The 16,417-nt window shown below is 38.6% G+C and overlaps 2 protein-coding genes across 2 annotated transcripts; one reads left to right on the forward strand and one right to left on the reverse strand.

Annotated features, from left to right (window-relative positions):
* Window positions 1–346: 346 nt before the first annotated feature.
* Window positions 347–11,268, reverse strand: ppp1caa (protein phosphatase 1, catalytic subunit, alpha isozyme a). Its single transcript, XM_043235069.1, has 7 exons — window positions 10,798–11,268; window positions 5,201–5,332; window positions 4,854–5,084; window positions 4,652–4,756; window positions 3,504–3,727; window positions 3,286–3,420; window positions 347–1,276 (listed from the first exon to the last, which is right to left on the reverse strand). Exons 1-7 carry the CDS (start codon window positions 10,850–10,852, stop codon window positions 1,163–1,165), a joined length of 996 nt encoding a protein of 331 aa, XP_043091004.1. The 5' UTR covers window positions 10,853–11,268; the 3' UTR covers window positions 347–1,162.
* Window positions 11,269–13,383: 2,115 nt separating this feature from the next.
* cldni (claudin i) lies at window positions 13,384–16,388 on the forward strand. The gene is made up of 3 exons (XM_043235291.1): window positions 13,384–13,539; window positions 14,847–14,979; window positions 15,096–16,388. The coding sequence occupies exons 2-3, from the start codon at window positions 14,848–14,850 to the stop codon at window positions 15,606–15,608; spliced, it is 645 nt and encodes a 214-aa protein (XP_043091226.1). The 5' UTR covers window positions 13,384–13,539; window position 14,847; the 3' UTR covers window positions 15,609–16,388.
* Window positions 16,389–16,417: the final 29 nt, after the last annotated feature.

Genomic DNA, 16,417 nt, shown 5'->3' on the forward strand with positions numbered 1-16,417 from the left:
AAGAAGAAGAACAGACAGACCAATAGGACAGATAAAGAGTAATCATGTTTAGGTAATTAAAAACGTTAATGGAAAAGCATAACTGGAAGGCAAAGGGGAGGAGACTGAGTTGAGAGGAAGCACACAGAGAGAAAGACAGCAAGCAAACAGCAAATGATGAGGTGCACGATCTCAGTCCTTCTCAGCAAATGTCAACTTTGGTCAACCCTGAAAGACTACATTCAGTCCTCTTCAGTCGAAATAGAGAACAAAAGCAAGAACAAAACCGACTGACAACGGTAAACACCTGAGGAAGAGAGTCGTAACTTGGGAGAACTGGACACAGTAAGATAGATAGTACAGGATGTTTAAATAAAGTTCTCTTTATTGATAATTGTCTTTCAAAAAAGACACTAAAAAAAACACACATAGTAAGCAAAGAATTTCAAAGCTTTTTGTTGTGATCCATCTACAAAAAAGTAAAAAGTTCCAACATGATTGTTTGTTTTAAATCACTGGATCTCTAAATGGAAATTATGCACCTGTGACAGTCTCTCTCTACCTCACGCTTTCTCTGCACATCCATTCTCCCTGCATGTGTGTATGTGTGCGTGTGTGTGTGTGTGTGTGTGTGTGTATACATGCATCACATTTCACTCAAACTGGCTCTCTAACTAATGCAGTATGTGCAAGTTCTGTGTTTGAAACAATGCGGGGGACATAAACAGTGAGGGGGGGGGGCTTGACCTGCACCTCTCGACCCACCCCCTTGTGACCCTCTGTCTGTCTCAATCTTTCCCAGAGCCTGGCTGGGCAATTACACGGAGGCTTCGTCGGATGCTTCCTGACAGAGAAACAGGTGGAGAGATGAGGGCGATGAGCGGTGGAGGGGGAGGGAAGGATGGGTGGAAAAACAAACACAAAGAGCGTAACAAACATAACCGACGCTCACACACGCAGTCTCAAATATAAACACACATTTGTAAAGTTACATGAGGGGAAAAAATAAAAAGAAAAGAAAAAAACAAAAAGGAAAAAAAAAGGACTTCAACCCTGGGTACTGTTCTGCTTTACAGCCGTTTGGAGACGGAAAGAAAGAAGGGAGGTAGAGAAAGAGTGGGGTCAGAACGGGGAATTTCAGGGAGAGAGGACGTTGGGGGGTGGAGGGGCCATCCAGCGGGTGTTATTTCTTGGCTTTTCCACCCTTGGCTGAATTTCGTGGCGGGGTGACTGGACGCCCTGAGCCCATTCCACCTCCTCCACCGTAGTACAGCTTCTTATCGGCTGGCTTAAGGATCTGAGAGAAAGACAGAGGATGAGAGTAAGCAATGGCGCACAACAGCAAACACACTTCCAAATATAGACATGTCCGCCCACAGAAAGAGAGAGAGAGCACTTCAATACGCGCTGTGAGCAATGCACAAGCTTCATTTAAAAAGCCACTGAGCTACTTGCACAGGGACCATCCTATCTGTCATGGAACCTCACCATTAAAAAAACAAAAAAAACAACAGGAGTCATGACTTAACAAGCAGGGCTTGGGAAAAAGGACCGCTCCGAAGGCCCGGGGCCAATGTGAGAGACATTCGGGACAGCAGACAGATTTGGGGGCCACTGCTGCATCGTCTTGAAATTTTACTATCTGCATGCATTAAACCTGAACGGGCAAAAAGTTCAAAATACCCATCTTGTAAAGTAACTTTGTAGCTTTATCACTGGAGTGCAGATGCAACGATCGACAGGACATATCTCCGTACCGTGCTTGCACACAACGTGTACTGCAGCCATTTTCCCAAAAGCCATTTGTGTGGAAATGTTTTGTTATTAAAATTAAGTTTATAAACAGCCGTTAACAGAGGCCAGAGAGACTGAAGATGAAGACCGATCAATATTACTGTTCTCACAAAATTTTTACTTTTTATTTGACAGGGACATTGTACATGAACAAACATTTTTTTAAATGTACCAGAATTAGGCAATTTTTCATCCATAGTCCCTGGATGTTACAAGTCACAAAAAAAAAAAAATACAGTGAAATTGCCTGCTGTTTCTGTTATGTGTGCCTTATGTAGCATAATTTCACAAAGCTAAAGTCTGGTCATTTGTGCTACTACTTGTGCTATACACAATGTTTATACTTCATATTTACAGTATCTCACAAAAGTGAGTACACCCCTCATTTTAGTATCTATAATACTATAGAAATGAACCTTGGGTACATTTTAGGGTGGTCAGTGTGAAATCTGTATAGCTGAAAAGAACTCAACATACAGCTGTTATTGTCAAAAAAAGCTGACAACAAAGGTGTTTTTTTTTTAGCAAGTGATTTTTGCTATGGTATCAAAATTGAAAGAGAATTGTAAAATTTATTTGGTATAAAATATTGGTGTCATAAAAGCGTATTTAATAGAACAAAGATTAAACAGCAACTTTTATTTCTGTTGTCAGGACCAGTGAAAACGTTGACAGGGCAAGTAAAAATTTTATTGGGCCAGTAGAAAAAAAATTCTTAGCATTGATCCCTGAACAACTGATTTCAATACAGTTGAACATTAGCAATGCTGAGCTACCCACAGAAGTAGTTGCCTTCTAAGGACATGAGGCACTTTACTTTATTATTTTTTTTACTCCATATACACTTTAGAATCAGATTTCTAGCATGCAGCCTAAGCAACATGACCACCAGGAGAAAGGAAGCACGATAGCAAATCTGACATGATATAAGCTACAAGAATTTGAATTTATTGAAAGGATAGGCCGATATTGTCGACTATTTGGTTAAAGAAAATAGTTCCAAACTAAAATCACTATATTTTATTAATAAAATTTGTTATGAAAGATTATTCATGCATTTAATTAAAGGTTAGGGGAAATGTATTAAAAACATAACATTGCGGCCAGTGAGCAAAAAAAGAAAAAAGAAAAGTTAATGTCAAACCCTGGTTACAACATCGACAAAATAAACTGAAAACCTTGTTACAACATTGACAAACTCAGCTTTTTATGCCCGTGAAATATTACTTCACGTTTATAATGAGGTATCTGACATGGCAGGGTGATTAAGGAACCAAGCATTTTTTGCTTTGTGCTGTGAATAAAAAGCTTCTGTAGGCAGTGGACTTTAAAAAAAACAGAACAGTCACTACAGAGAACAACCTTCAAAAGATGATCTAATGCAAATCCACAGAGGAAGCTGGCCAGACCTATTACATGTAAGTATACTTGATGCATTTGCAGAGAAACTGGAAAGCCCTGTAATCAGGTAAAGGCAAAAAAGAGGGAGGAAAATAAGAGCTCTTCTCTTACCTGGAAGGAACACATGAGTGTCTCATCCACACTCATCATGGCCCCGGCGTTATCAAACTCGCCACAGTAGTTAGGAGCGGAGAACAGGGTGACTAACTGTCTCTTCGCAAAAAACTCATAACCGTCCTCCACCACCTGCACGAGAAGATAACGTCAGAGTCTTTTAACGCTGCGCTGCTTTATGGAACCATTCCTGCCACCCCAGAGCACAAACTAACCTGATGTGCCCTGCATATTAGGTCCATGTCATGTTTGTGAAGGAATTTGGCCACCACGTCTGCACCGAAGGTGAAGGACACGCCACGGTCGTTCTCTCCCCAGCCCAGCACGTCTTTGTCTGGGTCGGCCCAAAGCAGGTCACACAGCAGCCCCTGGTCAGGTACATCCGTGGGCCGCATGACGCGCCGCACCTGCTCCATTGACTGCAGGTCTGGAGAGAGGCCTGGAGCAGAAAACAATTCATTATGTTTCACAGTGCAACTTAAAAATAATTTGCCAAGCAGCATCCAGACGCTGTGGGCTGCAAAACAGCACAAGAAAAGGCACTAAAACTGTAAACAGAACATCATAACTAAACAAGAAAAATTATGTAATCATGACGATATTTCATCAGCATGAAGTGGTGAGAAAAGTAACATGTATTATAATAAAGAAAATATTACAAAAATATTCCATACAAAAAGAGCATTAATATTTTGTGCTGCAATACGTCTGAAGGTGAATTCTTATGGATCATCAAGTCAAATGCTAAATTTAGGAGATTTATTAAAAGAAGTTTGTTTACTGAATCAGACTAGTGCATTGACAGTCAACTCAATTCAATTTACACTTCAATTTGCTTTGCTGTGGCTTTGGTAGATATGCATTGCAGGAAATGCTGGTTTTCAGTGTCGTTTCCCCCACATATGCATTCGTGACAAAAACTGTTCTAGCGAACAACTCACATTTCAGCTGACTGAAGTTATAACAATAAGCTCAGGACTTTTATGAGCAATTCATAAGCATCATGTTTACAGCAGTCTATTTTTACTGCATTTCATTCACTAACCAGAGCAAATATTTTAAGGATGCGATGAATGCGTCACCAAAAAATTAAATCAGTTCATTTCCAGAGAAGATTTCTCCCACATCTTCTGCAAAACTGTACTGCAGTTCAAAAGAAGTATATGATAAACCCTGTTTAGTCAGTCCCCCGGTGTGTCCATGAGTTTATGCTAATCAAATCAACCAAACTTTATGGTCTCCCAGTGATATGGCTATGAACAGATACATTTTTACTTCTCCTGGGAAACTACAAAGTCAATAAAGGAGTTATGACAGAGCATTAAAATTGCCATGGGGACAAAAGACCTCTGCATGCGCTTACCTCCATGGCAACAGAAGATCTTCTCATCTACAATGGCAGCCACAGGTAAACAGTTGAAACAGTCTGTGAAAGTCTTCCACAGCTTAATATTATACCGTCGCTTACCTAAAAGAGATTGAAAAAAAACCATTAGCAACTCTAAAACTTTATATGGAAATGTGCCATTGGTAGTAATGTAGCTGTAAGATAAAACTGTACTCACACTCATCATAGAAGCCATATATACGATTGATAGAGGCGCACTCATGGTTGCCACGCAGCAGGAAGAAGTTTTCAGGATATTTGACTTTGTAGGCCAATAGGAGGCAGATGGTCTCTAGAGACTGTTTCCCTCTGTCCACATAGTCCCCCAGGAACAAATAGTTGCTCTCAGGAGGAAAGCCGCCATACTCAAAGAGACGAAGGAGGTCATAGTACTGACCATGAACGTCGCCTGCAGAGACAGAACAATTTTTGTTTAATGCAGGAAGCTCCACAATTTAGGACATCAATTCCTTATCCTTTCAGGTTTGTATGAAGGTGGGAGGCCTGTAGGACAAACACACTCACCGCAGATCTTGAGCGGTGCTTCCAGCTCCAGCAGAATTGGCTGGCTGAGGAAAATTTCCCGAGATTTGAGACAGAGGCCACGGATTTCACTCTCTGTCAGCTGTACGTTCTTGCCTGGCCTGGAGCCTTTAACTGGAAAAACACAAGCAAACAGAAGGGACGAAATGAGAAAAGCAGGAAATCAGCCAAATGAAAAAAGCAAACGTGCCAGATTAGACACAATAAGTGGTTTAAAAACTAGGAAGATCTAGAGGATGATAAAACTTAACTCAAGAAGCCTCTCTGAAATGATGTGATGTAAAGACTCAGTGACACACAGACATCAGTGCACTTAAACTCCATAGCATGCGTCTCTGCTCAAGTATGCAGACTAAAGGCATTCACAGAATTTCAGTTTGTTTAAGCATTCCTTAACATGTCAAATGCACACCAACACAACCGCCGCATATGGCTTTTTACAAGCACGACACAGTTTAAAGCTCTCCTCCGAGTAACCTTTGAACAGTTTTTGAAGATCATGTGCAACTGAACTTCAGATAGAATCAAATATTCATGACGAACTAAACAAGCAAACATAGGTCAACAGATTCTGCACTTATCCTTGCAGTCTCTTCAAAAAAAAAAAAAAAAAAAAAAAAAAAAAAAAAAAAAAATACAAGCTGAGCTCCAAAGAGATTTGCTGCTGCACTGTGACAGAGAAGGCTTGCAGGGTCTAAACAGACTGTCATCTCACACAACGCAGACCTGCGGTATTATTCAAACATGCCCTTTTAGACAGGCTGCATGACATGCTGTTCAGGGGCTTTAGCTGGCAGCAGCGGATGAAAGAAAGAGCATAGGATGTATCTGGAGAGGAGAAATAATGCAGTCTCTTTGGACAGGGTTGTAAATGACGTCTCTGAGGTCAAACTGGCCATACATCAGAAGAGGCGTATCCGTGTATGGGATGTTCAGAAAGGAAAGATAAAAGACCCAGAGGCAGCCCCGCAGTTGTATTCAAGCAGTCGCTGGGTTTTAAATATACATTTCACATGGCTGGCTTTAGGCAAGAATTATAGTACTGCGCGTATCCCGGTGACTCACATAATCAGGCAGTTATGCAAGGATTTGAGAGATGGCTTATTTGTGCACATTCACAAAATCGATCCAACCAGCCTACACCTCTAAATAAATGTTTAAAGCATGAGGTTTCACACAGATTAACCAAGGACACAAATAGTCGACACTGGGGGAAAAAAAACATTATGACGTCACAATGCCCACTTCAAACGAACTGAACTGCCAAAATAGTTTCACGGTAGAAAACAAAACATGCTTCTTTACATCCGGCCATTTCTACCAATTTAAATCAGCGGCACAGAAGGGGTCTCAATTAACGTGAAGATCCACTGAGAGAAGCAGCTGGCTGACTCAAATGTTCATCCTCCCTGAATACACATTAGCACAGCTGTTTAAAGACATGCACAGCACAATCCTTCAGCGAAAAATACATGCATTCAGCTTGTCATATGTTACGTCATAATTCCCAACATCAATAATTATAGCCAAGAAACAACTGGTATATTTTTGACAAACTAATGCGCACATTCAACTACAATGTGAGATATTTATAAATATTGGCATCTTAAGTTATAACAACCACTATTCAAGTCAGGAAATATTCATGTTGTGTGTTTGCCCACTCATGCATATACACTACTATTCAAAGGTTTGGGGTCAAGTAGATTGAGAAATTCACACTTTTATTAAGCAAGGATGCATTAAATTGACTGAAAGCAACAGTAAATACATTAATTGAACAAAAAAAAACAAAACTGTTATTTTAAACTTCCTGAAACACCCCCACAGTACCAAGAGTTTCCACAAATTAAATACAATAATAAGCAACGGTTTTCACCATGTTTCTTAAGAAATACAATGATTTATGAAGGATCAGTTGACTCTGAAGAATGGAGTAATGACTGGTAAAAATTTAGCTTTGCCATCACAGGAATAAAACAACAATTGAAACTTTTTATTAGTAGTATAACTATTACATGAGCATGCAAGCAAATATGCATGTGACAGCACTCAGGCTCATAATACTTAATCCTTCGTATTGTAAATGTTGAATAGAAGTATTGTTGCTTTTCCTTTATTTATTTTTTTTAAACGTAGACTTACTGCTGAATAAACTGGCGTGTTTTACTTCCATACTGTGTTATATGAGTAGCTCTATATTTATCTTGCCTCGGGTTTATTGTTTGTGCACACTGATTATAATGGATAATTGTTTGGTTGCTACTGCGCTGTCACAAACAGTCTATGTTTGCATCCAAGTCACCTGGGAAGCTACATTTCACCTTCTGCCCTGCCCTGTAAAGGAAAGACAATAACCTGAATTTGACTTTCATATTGTGGACCAACCACTTCGCATTTTTGGCACCTGAAAACTAAGCTTTGTTTGAACGGAGCACTTTTTAAACAAAACAAACCAGAGGACGCCCACCGGTCTAACAGTTTGGTGGGGTCACTTGAAAGAAGGCCTTTAAGGTCTCAGGCGGCAGATGAGTGATCTGAGGGCCTGGACAGTGACCGGAAGCCCATCGGCTCAGTCAGTGAAAAGAGGGTATAAATAGGATCCTGCCGCTCGTCACTTTAAACCCAGATTAAGGCCGGCTAATGCCCTAACAGCACTTGCTCTAAAGTTAGTCACGGGGCCAATAAGCATCACAAAGCTTAGACCCAACACAAGGAAGGGGGTGGACCTATGACAAACAAGCAAATGAACCACTTCAACGATAGCCAGTAGGTGTGCAGAGTTAGGTGTGCTAAATTCCATAAATAAGTAGAAATAAAAAGGTTGCAGGGAACGGTTCAACCGCCCACAAAAATGGGGGTGTACTTGGTTTATAAACAATCAAATAAACCTCTCAAACTGTAGCTAGTAGGTGTGTGTTAAGTTTCTTATCAAAGAGAAAGCAGTGCAGAGAACAACAATGGCAATCAATCAAATTTAACTACGAGTAGCGGTGTCATGCTATGTGGAAATGCATGAAATGTCACGCCAACAGTCCAGCGCTTAATCGCTTTGGCTTGTACACGCTCGTCACACGGACATCCATGTGTTTTGCCTCAAACGCTTCAGGTTTATAAAGGTGATACCCTCCACGCTTAAATCCAATGAAGGCAATTAGTCAGAGGGACAATCCGAGGAGAAGAAAACAACTTATTTATGTGACACCTCAAGAGAACATCAAGCGATAGCAGATGACAGGCAAACACAGCAACCAGCCAAAAAAAAAAAAAAAAAAGACAGAAAAAGCGTTGTCTATGTGCAAAAGTTTCCTTCACGCCACCTGTAATCAGTACAATTGATTTTCCGTTGGTTGGCCATGAGGCTTCAGGCACAACAGCACAGCGGTACAGAACAGCATGAACCGAAAGGATCTGGACTTAAAAGCTGGAATCTCTAAACATTCCACAGAACAAGTGTTGGGATCCGGAAAAAAAAAAAAAAAAAAAAAAGGCACCGCTGTGTTCATTAAAAAGAGGGGATTAAGTTATGTAACTTCTTGTAATTATTTCCAACCTACAGGCACAGTAACCCATGTACACAAGAAAACTTTAGCAAATAAGACAACATTTCATTCGGATTCGTTCACCGTAACGCACTTGAGTGCAACCTGCCTGTATACGTAGACCGGCCATCCATGTGAGGCCAGAGCAATGTACTTTTTCCCCAACCTTAAAATACGAAAACAAAATAAGTAAAAAAAATAAATAACATCTACACAATACTGATACCAGCTTAATTTCAAGAGCAGCCATGAAATAAAAATACGAGAGTCATGGATGGAGGCATCAAGTTCTAAGGACAGCAGGATTATATAAGGGTATATAAACAACTATTATCAGGCTTGATTTTTTTTTACTGCAATTTGCTGAGGGGAAAAAAAAAAAAAAAAAAAAGTATTTACACAGCCATGTAGCCAACAGAACCTAAAGCCAAAAGGTAAAAGGTCCGTTGTATGTGGAAATCCGTTTTCTTTGTAGTTCTTTTTGATTACATTTAAAATTGTGTACGTTTCCTTCCCTTTTCTCGCATATGAAAAATACCGAAAACATAAAACCAGTTTCTTACCAAGCTAAATTCTGTCCAGCAGCTCAAATGACCCACCGGCATCAGACCCAACATCTACTTATGTAAAAACATGCAATTTTGTGAAACGGATTAAAAGTATAATAAAATGTTAAACTGAACCAAAAATATTTAATAGAATGATACACAAGATGTAAAGATTTGTAAAAAGTTTATGAACGATAAATTCTGCGGAAACTACAATACCGTGTGGGCCTGCTTATGACCTTACGCACAACTTCCTTTGCTAAGAAAACGGCTGAAGAGATGGTACATAGTTTGGAAGGCCTAAAGCATGTGTGTTATGCAACACACATGCTTGATGTGATTCAGATATTTGATAAACTGCTTGCTTAGGTTTATTAAGCCCATCTGTGCTAAGCTTTGCAATGTTTACCCTCAGTAGGCATCAGTGAGCTTTATGCACAAAACATTTTTAACGCATCTAAAAAGGGACATTTCCAATGTCTTATGAGGTTACACACTTTTCTAAACATTAAGCCTGCGTTAAAAACTGATCTGAATTTTTCACATTTAGAATCAGTTATGAGTATACTTCCACTTAGGAGAAATCAACATCGAATTGTAAATCATACTACAGAAAAAAAATGTCTCTTCTTGAATATTAAGATTGATGAAAGGGCTGCCGAAACTATGAAACTGTGTGGCACCTTCTAAAAAGCCTGGATTGACCATGTCTACGGAACTATACAATTAAATCTTCGCAATTAAGTCTCTAAACAGGCAATAAAACCAAACCCAGCAATCATCATCATCATCCACCACCATACAACAACCAGGACTCTCAGAAAAACCTATCTAGCGCTAGAGCACTCAGTAACTGCACATCACCAAATGTTTATTGCAGAAAATGTCAGTTTAAGTCCAGATTCTCATTAGCAATATTGGAAATAAAAACGTTTTCCGAGATTTATGCCATATTTTGAAGGCCTCCATTGTGCAGATCACTTGGTACTGCACCTCCAATATACATCCTCATTAGTTAGAGTAATCCTATTGCTGTCGATTTTAATTAGACACAGGACTTCCTTCGCTAAAATGGAAGTTAACCAAATCGCAGAGACAGAAATGTAAATCACTTAAAGCACATCAGTCATTGCATGAAATACTGCCCCGATTTTTTGCTCGCATCGGCTCGTAACCTTTAAATTACTAGCATATGAAAAAAGACATTATGCAATTGTCAGCTAATCGATTTTTGTAATGATAAATATGATATCCGAGACATAAAACTCCTGGGCAGAGTTTTAGTAAATTGGTGTACACTTGGTTGGCTAGCAACTGCTAATTCGCTCCACTTCCCCCGGCTTTCTCTCAGGACACAAATATGCTTACAATTATTCTAGAATGCAAGTATAAATCTATAAGAAATTCTATATGCAAGTATTTGTTGGTTTTACGTATTTCAATTCTGAAGAACATGTAATGATTGAAAGATGTGCAAAGAAGTTCTCACCTTCCAGGAGACGCTGTATTATGGAGTCAATGTTTAATTTGTCCGGCTCCGCCATTTTAGTGGATTTTTGTCGGGTTTATTCAAACAGGTCGAGTCTGCCGTTTTCTACTATCTTGGTGATTGGTCAAAAAATAAGGCCCCAATCCGAATAAGCAAACTGTATAAAAGATATCGTTATGGAAACGTTGATTTACTGGCTATATTTCCTTTGTCGTTTGGTTGATCGCTAGCTGCTAACACCGTTAGCCCGATGGCGCTAGCTATTGCCTACCCGTATTTAAACACCAGGAAACGGTTAATATGATACAAAAACTCCCAGAATTACCCCTACGTCTCTTATTTTGATTCTCTTTGTGTCCCACGAGCATCAAAGATATTTAAACAGTCCCTATTTTCCGTATCTTCACAACCCCCTTGCTCTCATCGTCTACGGAACTTTAAAAAAGACCGTGTTGTTGAAGAGCGAAATCAACGGAGGTTGATAGGACCCGCCCCTGCTTGTAAATGCAGGTCAATGATTGGCTTACATCTCACATTTGAACTGAGGGTGTGGTCGCTCATTGGCTAGCGCTCACACACGTCTCATTTCCAGAGCTCCGCCTCCCGAGTTGTAAAGTAATGACGTCAATGAGGTGAAAAAAGGAGAGGGAATGTTCACGTACTATGAAATTGCTGGCGCCTATAATGTACTTTAGGTTTAAGGACTATAGCATTATGATAAATAATAACTCAAGGCCAGATTATTATATCGAGGCCCTCGTGTTGTCATTAACTGTTTGATGACAGGTTTGTTCGTATTTCCCCTACCTAGAGGATCATTTTCTAGCACACCAGCGCCCTCTGTTGACGTTACGGAACACCACACCTCCTTTTCGGGAGCTTCCCGTTTGCATGTAGCGCTGCCATTATAAACACATGCGAGATGTACTGTAAAGGTAAACAAGTTGACACTGATAAGGTTCATTTGGATGGTAAAGCTCTAAAATTAAAGCAATTAAATGTCCACTAGTACTGAAATTCTGCTCCATAATGTGATCACATGAGACAAACGCGAACAATATTTTTGTAAAACTGTTTTGCGGTTCCTTGCTGACGACATCCGCTTTAGCCAGTATAAGCTGGTTTATTGGTTTTCCCCGGTTGGTTTAAGTGAGTTGTCGATGCATATTGGCCAGCTTTAGACCAGTTTGTTTTTTTTATTTTATTTATTTTTTGCTATCTTTTGGTATCTTCTCGACCAGAACTCCAACTTAGTTATTAAAACAATAAAACCTAACTTTATTTTATTTAAATTACCCTCTTCTTCTTTTGTACTTTATATTTTATAAATCAATATATTACCATAACTAGGCTATAACTCTATCATTAATTTTTTTTAAATCTTTTAAATGTTTAGCTGTTCTTTGACCAGAAAAAGCAATAGAAGACATTTTATTTTTCCCAAAGACACACTGACAAAAAAAAAAAAATAATAATAATAACTGGAAAACTTAAATTGCTGTCATCGGATGTTTTCTTAATTGTAATTTTTTAAATATGTTTAGTATCAGAAATGAATATCCAGCCTAGTGTATTATTTATCACCAATATTTTTAAGTTCATCACGTGATCTTTCTGAATGATACTTATTTTTGTATTAAAAAAAAAGGTTTTATTCAAAATACAAAATATAAATATACTTCAAAAACAATTAATTGACAAATCATTTACTGGTATAAAATCCTAATTAAACTTTATTTTGATTATTTATTTATTGTAAAATGCACATTTCTTTCATATTATGCCAAATGTGTTTTAATATTACTAGTATTGTATGGTATCTTTAAATTTCACCTTGCAATTATATATACTTCAAATATACTTCAGCATATCTTTAGTTGGACTTCAGCACTATATGTCTGAACAAAAGTAGCTTAAATTTAGACTTTAAGTATACCAGTTTAGTATATTGCAGGGTATTTTTATTAAGTACACACATATAGAAATATATTTGTATACTTGTTTATATACTAATGTATGTTAGCCTGAAATAAATGTATTACAAATACATTTTGTCCAGTCTCTTATACATAGTTTTTAAATGAATCAATCCTTGCATCACACAGTCTGTATTATTATTGTGTCTCCAAGTTTCCCAGTTTCACAATTTAAAGCCCACCCACTCTAACTTGTGACAGCATCTATTCATCATATGTGGTTTCGATGGTGACTGGGCAGAGCTTATGAGGTTGTTTTTGAGATGTCAGTATGATTATGACAGAAGTTTCAGAGGCTTTATGATTCACAGTATCACGATCTTGAAGGTTCGACTTCCAAGAGCGAATTTTCCATTTGGTAGCATGGTGACATGTGATGTATTTTATAATATCAGCATACAAAAATAAAAAAAGTATTTTGAAACTATTTCATCAGTTAATTATTTCTTCTTCTTTTTTAAAAAAAGAGAAAAAACATCAAAGATAGACCTATATAAAAACTTGAAGGTGAAATAAAAGGGAGTAAAGAAAGCAGCAGGGAGAAAAAAGAACAAGTCCAGTCTAGCCTTTTCCTCTTTACCAACCCACCTCTGTCTCCGTTTTACTCCACCCATTGCATTCCTCTATAAAAGCATCCTCGCACCACCTTCATTAGAGGTAACGGTTTGATAAGGTGGAAGACTAACTTAAAGAAAAAGCTAAAAGACTACATCCAAAAACAAGAGGAAACTAAAAGAATTTTCTTCGGAAAAAGCTACAATAAAAGGTAAAGTTAAAACTTTTTTACTCTTTTCAAAAATGAAACAAGGTTATATTAAAAAGATGTGAAAATGAAAAAAAAAAAAAAAAAAAAAAATATATATATATATATATATATATATATATATATATATATATAAAATATATATTTTGTTTTTTGTGAAAAGAAAAAAGTGAATAAGTAGAATAAAAAGTAGAAAAAAGTAAAGCTATAAATCGGACAGCTTAATACATGAGGTTACAGGGAGGCGCCTTTTTGTTTTCAGACGTCAACTAAGACCAAGCAGATGTTTAGTTGGACATTAACCTTATTTGAAAGGAGTATGAGTTTGTTAATATTTATCACGTTACCTTTGTATGTAACAAAACGTATAAATCATTACATTATTACAACATGTCTTAAAACACGTCATATTGTAAAGTGTTGGGATTCACTATTAGATTCAACTATTAGAATATAACTGACCTGAATCCTGGACACTCATTCATGATTTTAGCTCAGTCTAGTTTTCGGAGCAGAATTTGCATTCCGTAGACGAAAAGAATACAATTTTGGAGGAGCCGGACGGCATGTTAATCGTTCAGAGAGCTGCTGAATGATTCACCGTCAACTAAAAACAGCAACAATTACCGTTTTGCTGGTGCCCACGCACCACCTGGTCACCTTCTTCAGCTCCATTGCGCTTTGTTAGTGCTGAGTAGGAAGACAATGCGAAGCACTGTAGTGAACTACCGGCTCTTAAGTGCAGTCCACACATTCTACCAGTAGTTTTATGAATCGGCCACAAGCAAACCCTGAGGAGATAAAAAAAGGAGTTCAGTGAGATTCACATGAATAAAAAGCCACAGGCATTCGGGGGCGAGTGTGCAAAACAAAAGCAGTTCACTGAAAAGCTACACAGGAATAGAGTAGAATAGAATAAAATAGAATAGAATAGAACATGCTGTACCTGAGACCCCTCTCAGGGAGTGGCAGTTACATAACAAATGCAGTTAAAAGCAGATTTAAGGGGCCTGCTGAGACTTGAGGCTTGCTTCATGATGTGGGTTTTCTTGAAGATGTTTTTTTTCCCCCGATGTTGCCCTCAGATATGAATTCCTGTATGGGCCTGTCTAAAAGGAGGAGCCATTGAGTTTATGTGCAAATGTATACAAACTGGTTTAGAATACGTCTTATAAAACATACCTTGGCGCAAACAGGAAGGAATCAAAACCCACCTCACCTCTTCCTCATTGCAGAGTGCGCATTTTTTTCCGTTGCTCGTTTTTTTACTTTTTGCTGTAACTATTCTAATATTATTTAATCTCCTTCAGGATGGGCTCGTTTGGTGTACAGATCACGTGTATGGCACTGGGAATTTTAGGTCTCATTGCGGCGGTTGTGACCATTGCTGTTCCAAGATGGAAGGTTTCTGCTTTTATTGGTCAGAACATTATCACTGCACAGGTAAACCATTGCTGCAGTTTCAAAAAGCTCAAATAAAGGTGCATTTAATGAGCACAAAACGGATAACTCCGTTTTAACCATTTTCAAAAATCGTGTTTCATTTCATATGTTCGCAGGTTCAGGAAGAGGGCTTGTGGATGGAGTGTGTGGTTCAGAGTACCGGGCAGCAGCAGTGTAAAGCCTACGACTCGCTGCTCATCCTGAGCTCTGACCTCCAGGCGGCCCGTGCCATGACCATCATCAGCTGCATGCTCGTGGTCCTGTCCCTGCTCATTCTGTGCGCCGGCGCCGAATTCACCACCTGCATCGACAACGATGCGGTCAAACCCAAAATGAGCCTGGTGTCCGCCGTTGGTCTGATCATCGCGGGCTTGTTACTGATCATCCCCGTCAGTTGGGCCGCTAATAATGTCGTCCGCGACTTCAACAATCCCCTGGTAGCCCAGCCTCAGAAGAGAGAGCTGGGAGCCTGCATCTTTGTGGGCTGGGCAGGAGGAGTCCTGCTCCTGCTGGCCGGAGGTTTGCTGTGCTGCTTCAGTGGACTCTGCTCCGGAGGATCTGGAGGATCCAGCGGAGCCGCCAAATACTACAGCAACAACCCCACTGCACCAAGCAAGAATTACGTGTAGATCCAACTAAGCATTGGTGGCAGAAATAGAGATATGGGTAACACTTTACAGTGAGGTTCATTGGCTAGCTACATGCACAGTACTCCTATAGCATTTATAATCTTAGTTTATGTTAATTCAGTAATGCATTCTTAAAATCAAGTTGTGTTTGTTAACATTATTAATGCACTGTCAGCTAACATGAATAAACAATGAACAACTATATTTTCATTAACAAAAATGAATAGTGTAATAAATGTATCGTTAATTGTTTGTTCATGTTAGTTAATTACAATTAACTTATGTTAACAAATGTTACCTTATTGTAAAGTGCAGCCAAAATATGTTAATTTTAGTCTTTATAGCTAATGAGAATAACAAAGTAGAAAAGGTCAAGATCTGCAAAGATGTAAATATAACTTGTTTAGAGCTACTGTCATAGTCTTTAAGCTTTTAAATTAGCTTCATATAGTTTACTGCTGTAGTTTCTTAGAGCAGCTAATAAACAATGCACTTGTTTATTAAAATTCAGGGATGGGCCGAGCTTGTGTCCAAAATACTTTCAGGTCATTGTATCAGTGCCAGTCCTTGTCATTTCAATAATGCTCCGGAATAGTTCACTGTTTTTGAGTAATACAGAGCAAATGTTTTTTCAAGTACTTTTTTTGGATGTGGGAATCTACTGTAATCTGTACAATTGCTACACAATTTTGTTTGTGTGTGTGTGTGTGTGTGTGTATTAGGTCATAATCATTTCCAATGCCTTTCTGTATTTTCAATAAAACTAATTGATTTAAGACATTCGTATGTGTGTGTGTGTGTGTGTGTGT

Source organism: Puntigrus tetrazona, chromosome 3 (assembly GCF_018831695.1).
Source record: "Puntigrus tetrazona isolate hp1 chromosome 3, ASM1883169v1, whole genome shotgun sequence".
Lineage (NCBI taxonomy): Eukaryota > Metazoa > Chordata > Actinopteri > Cypriniformes > Cyprinidae > Puntigrus > Puntigrus tetrazona.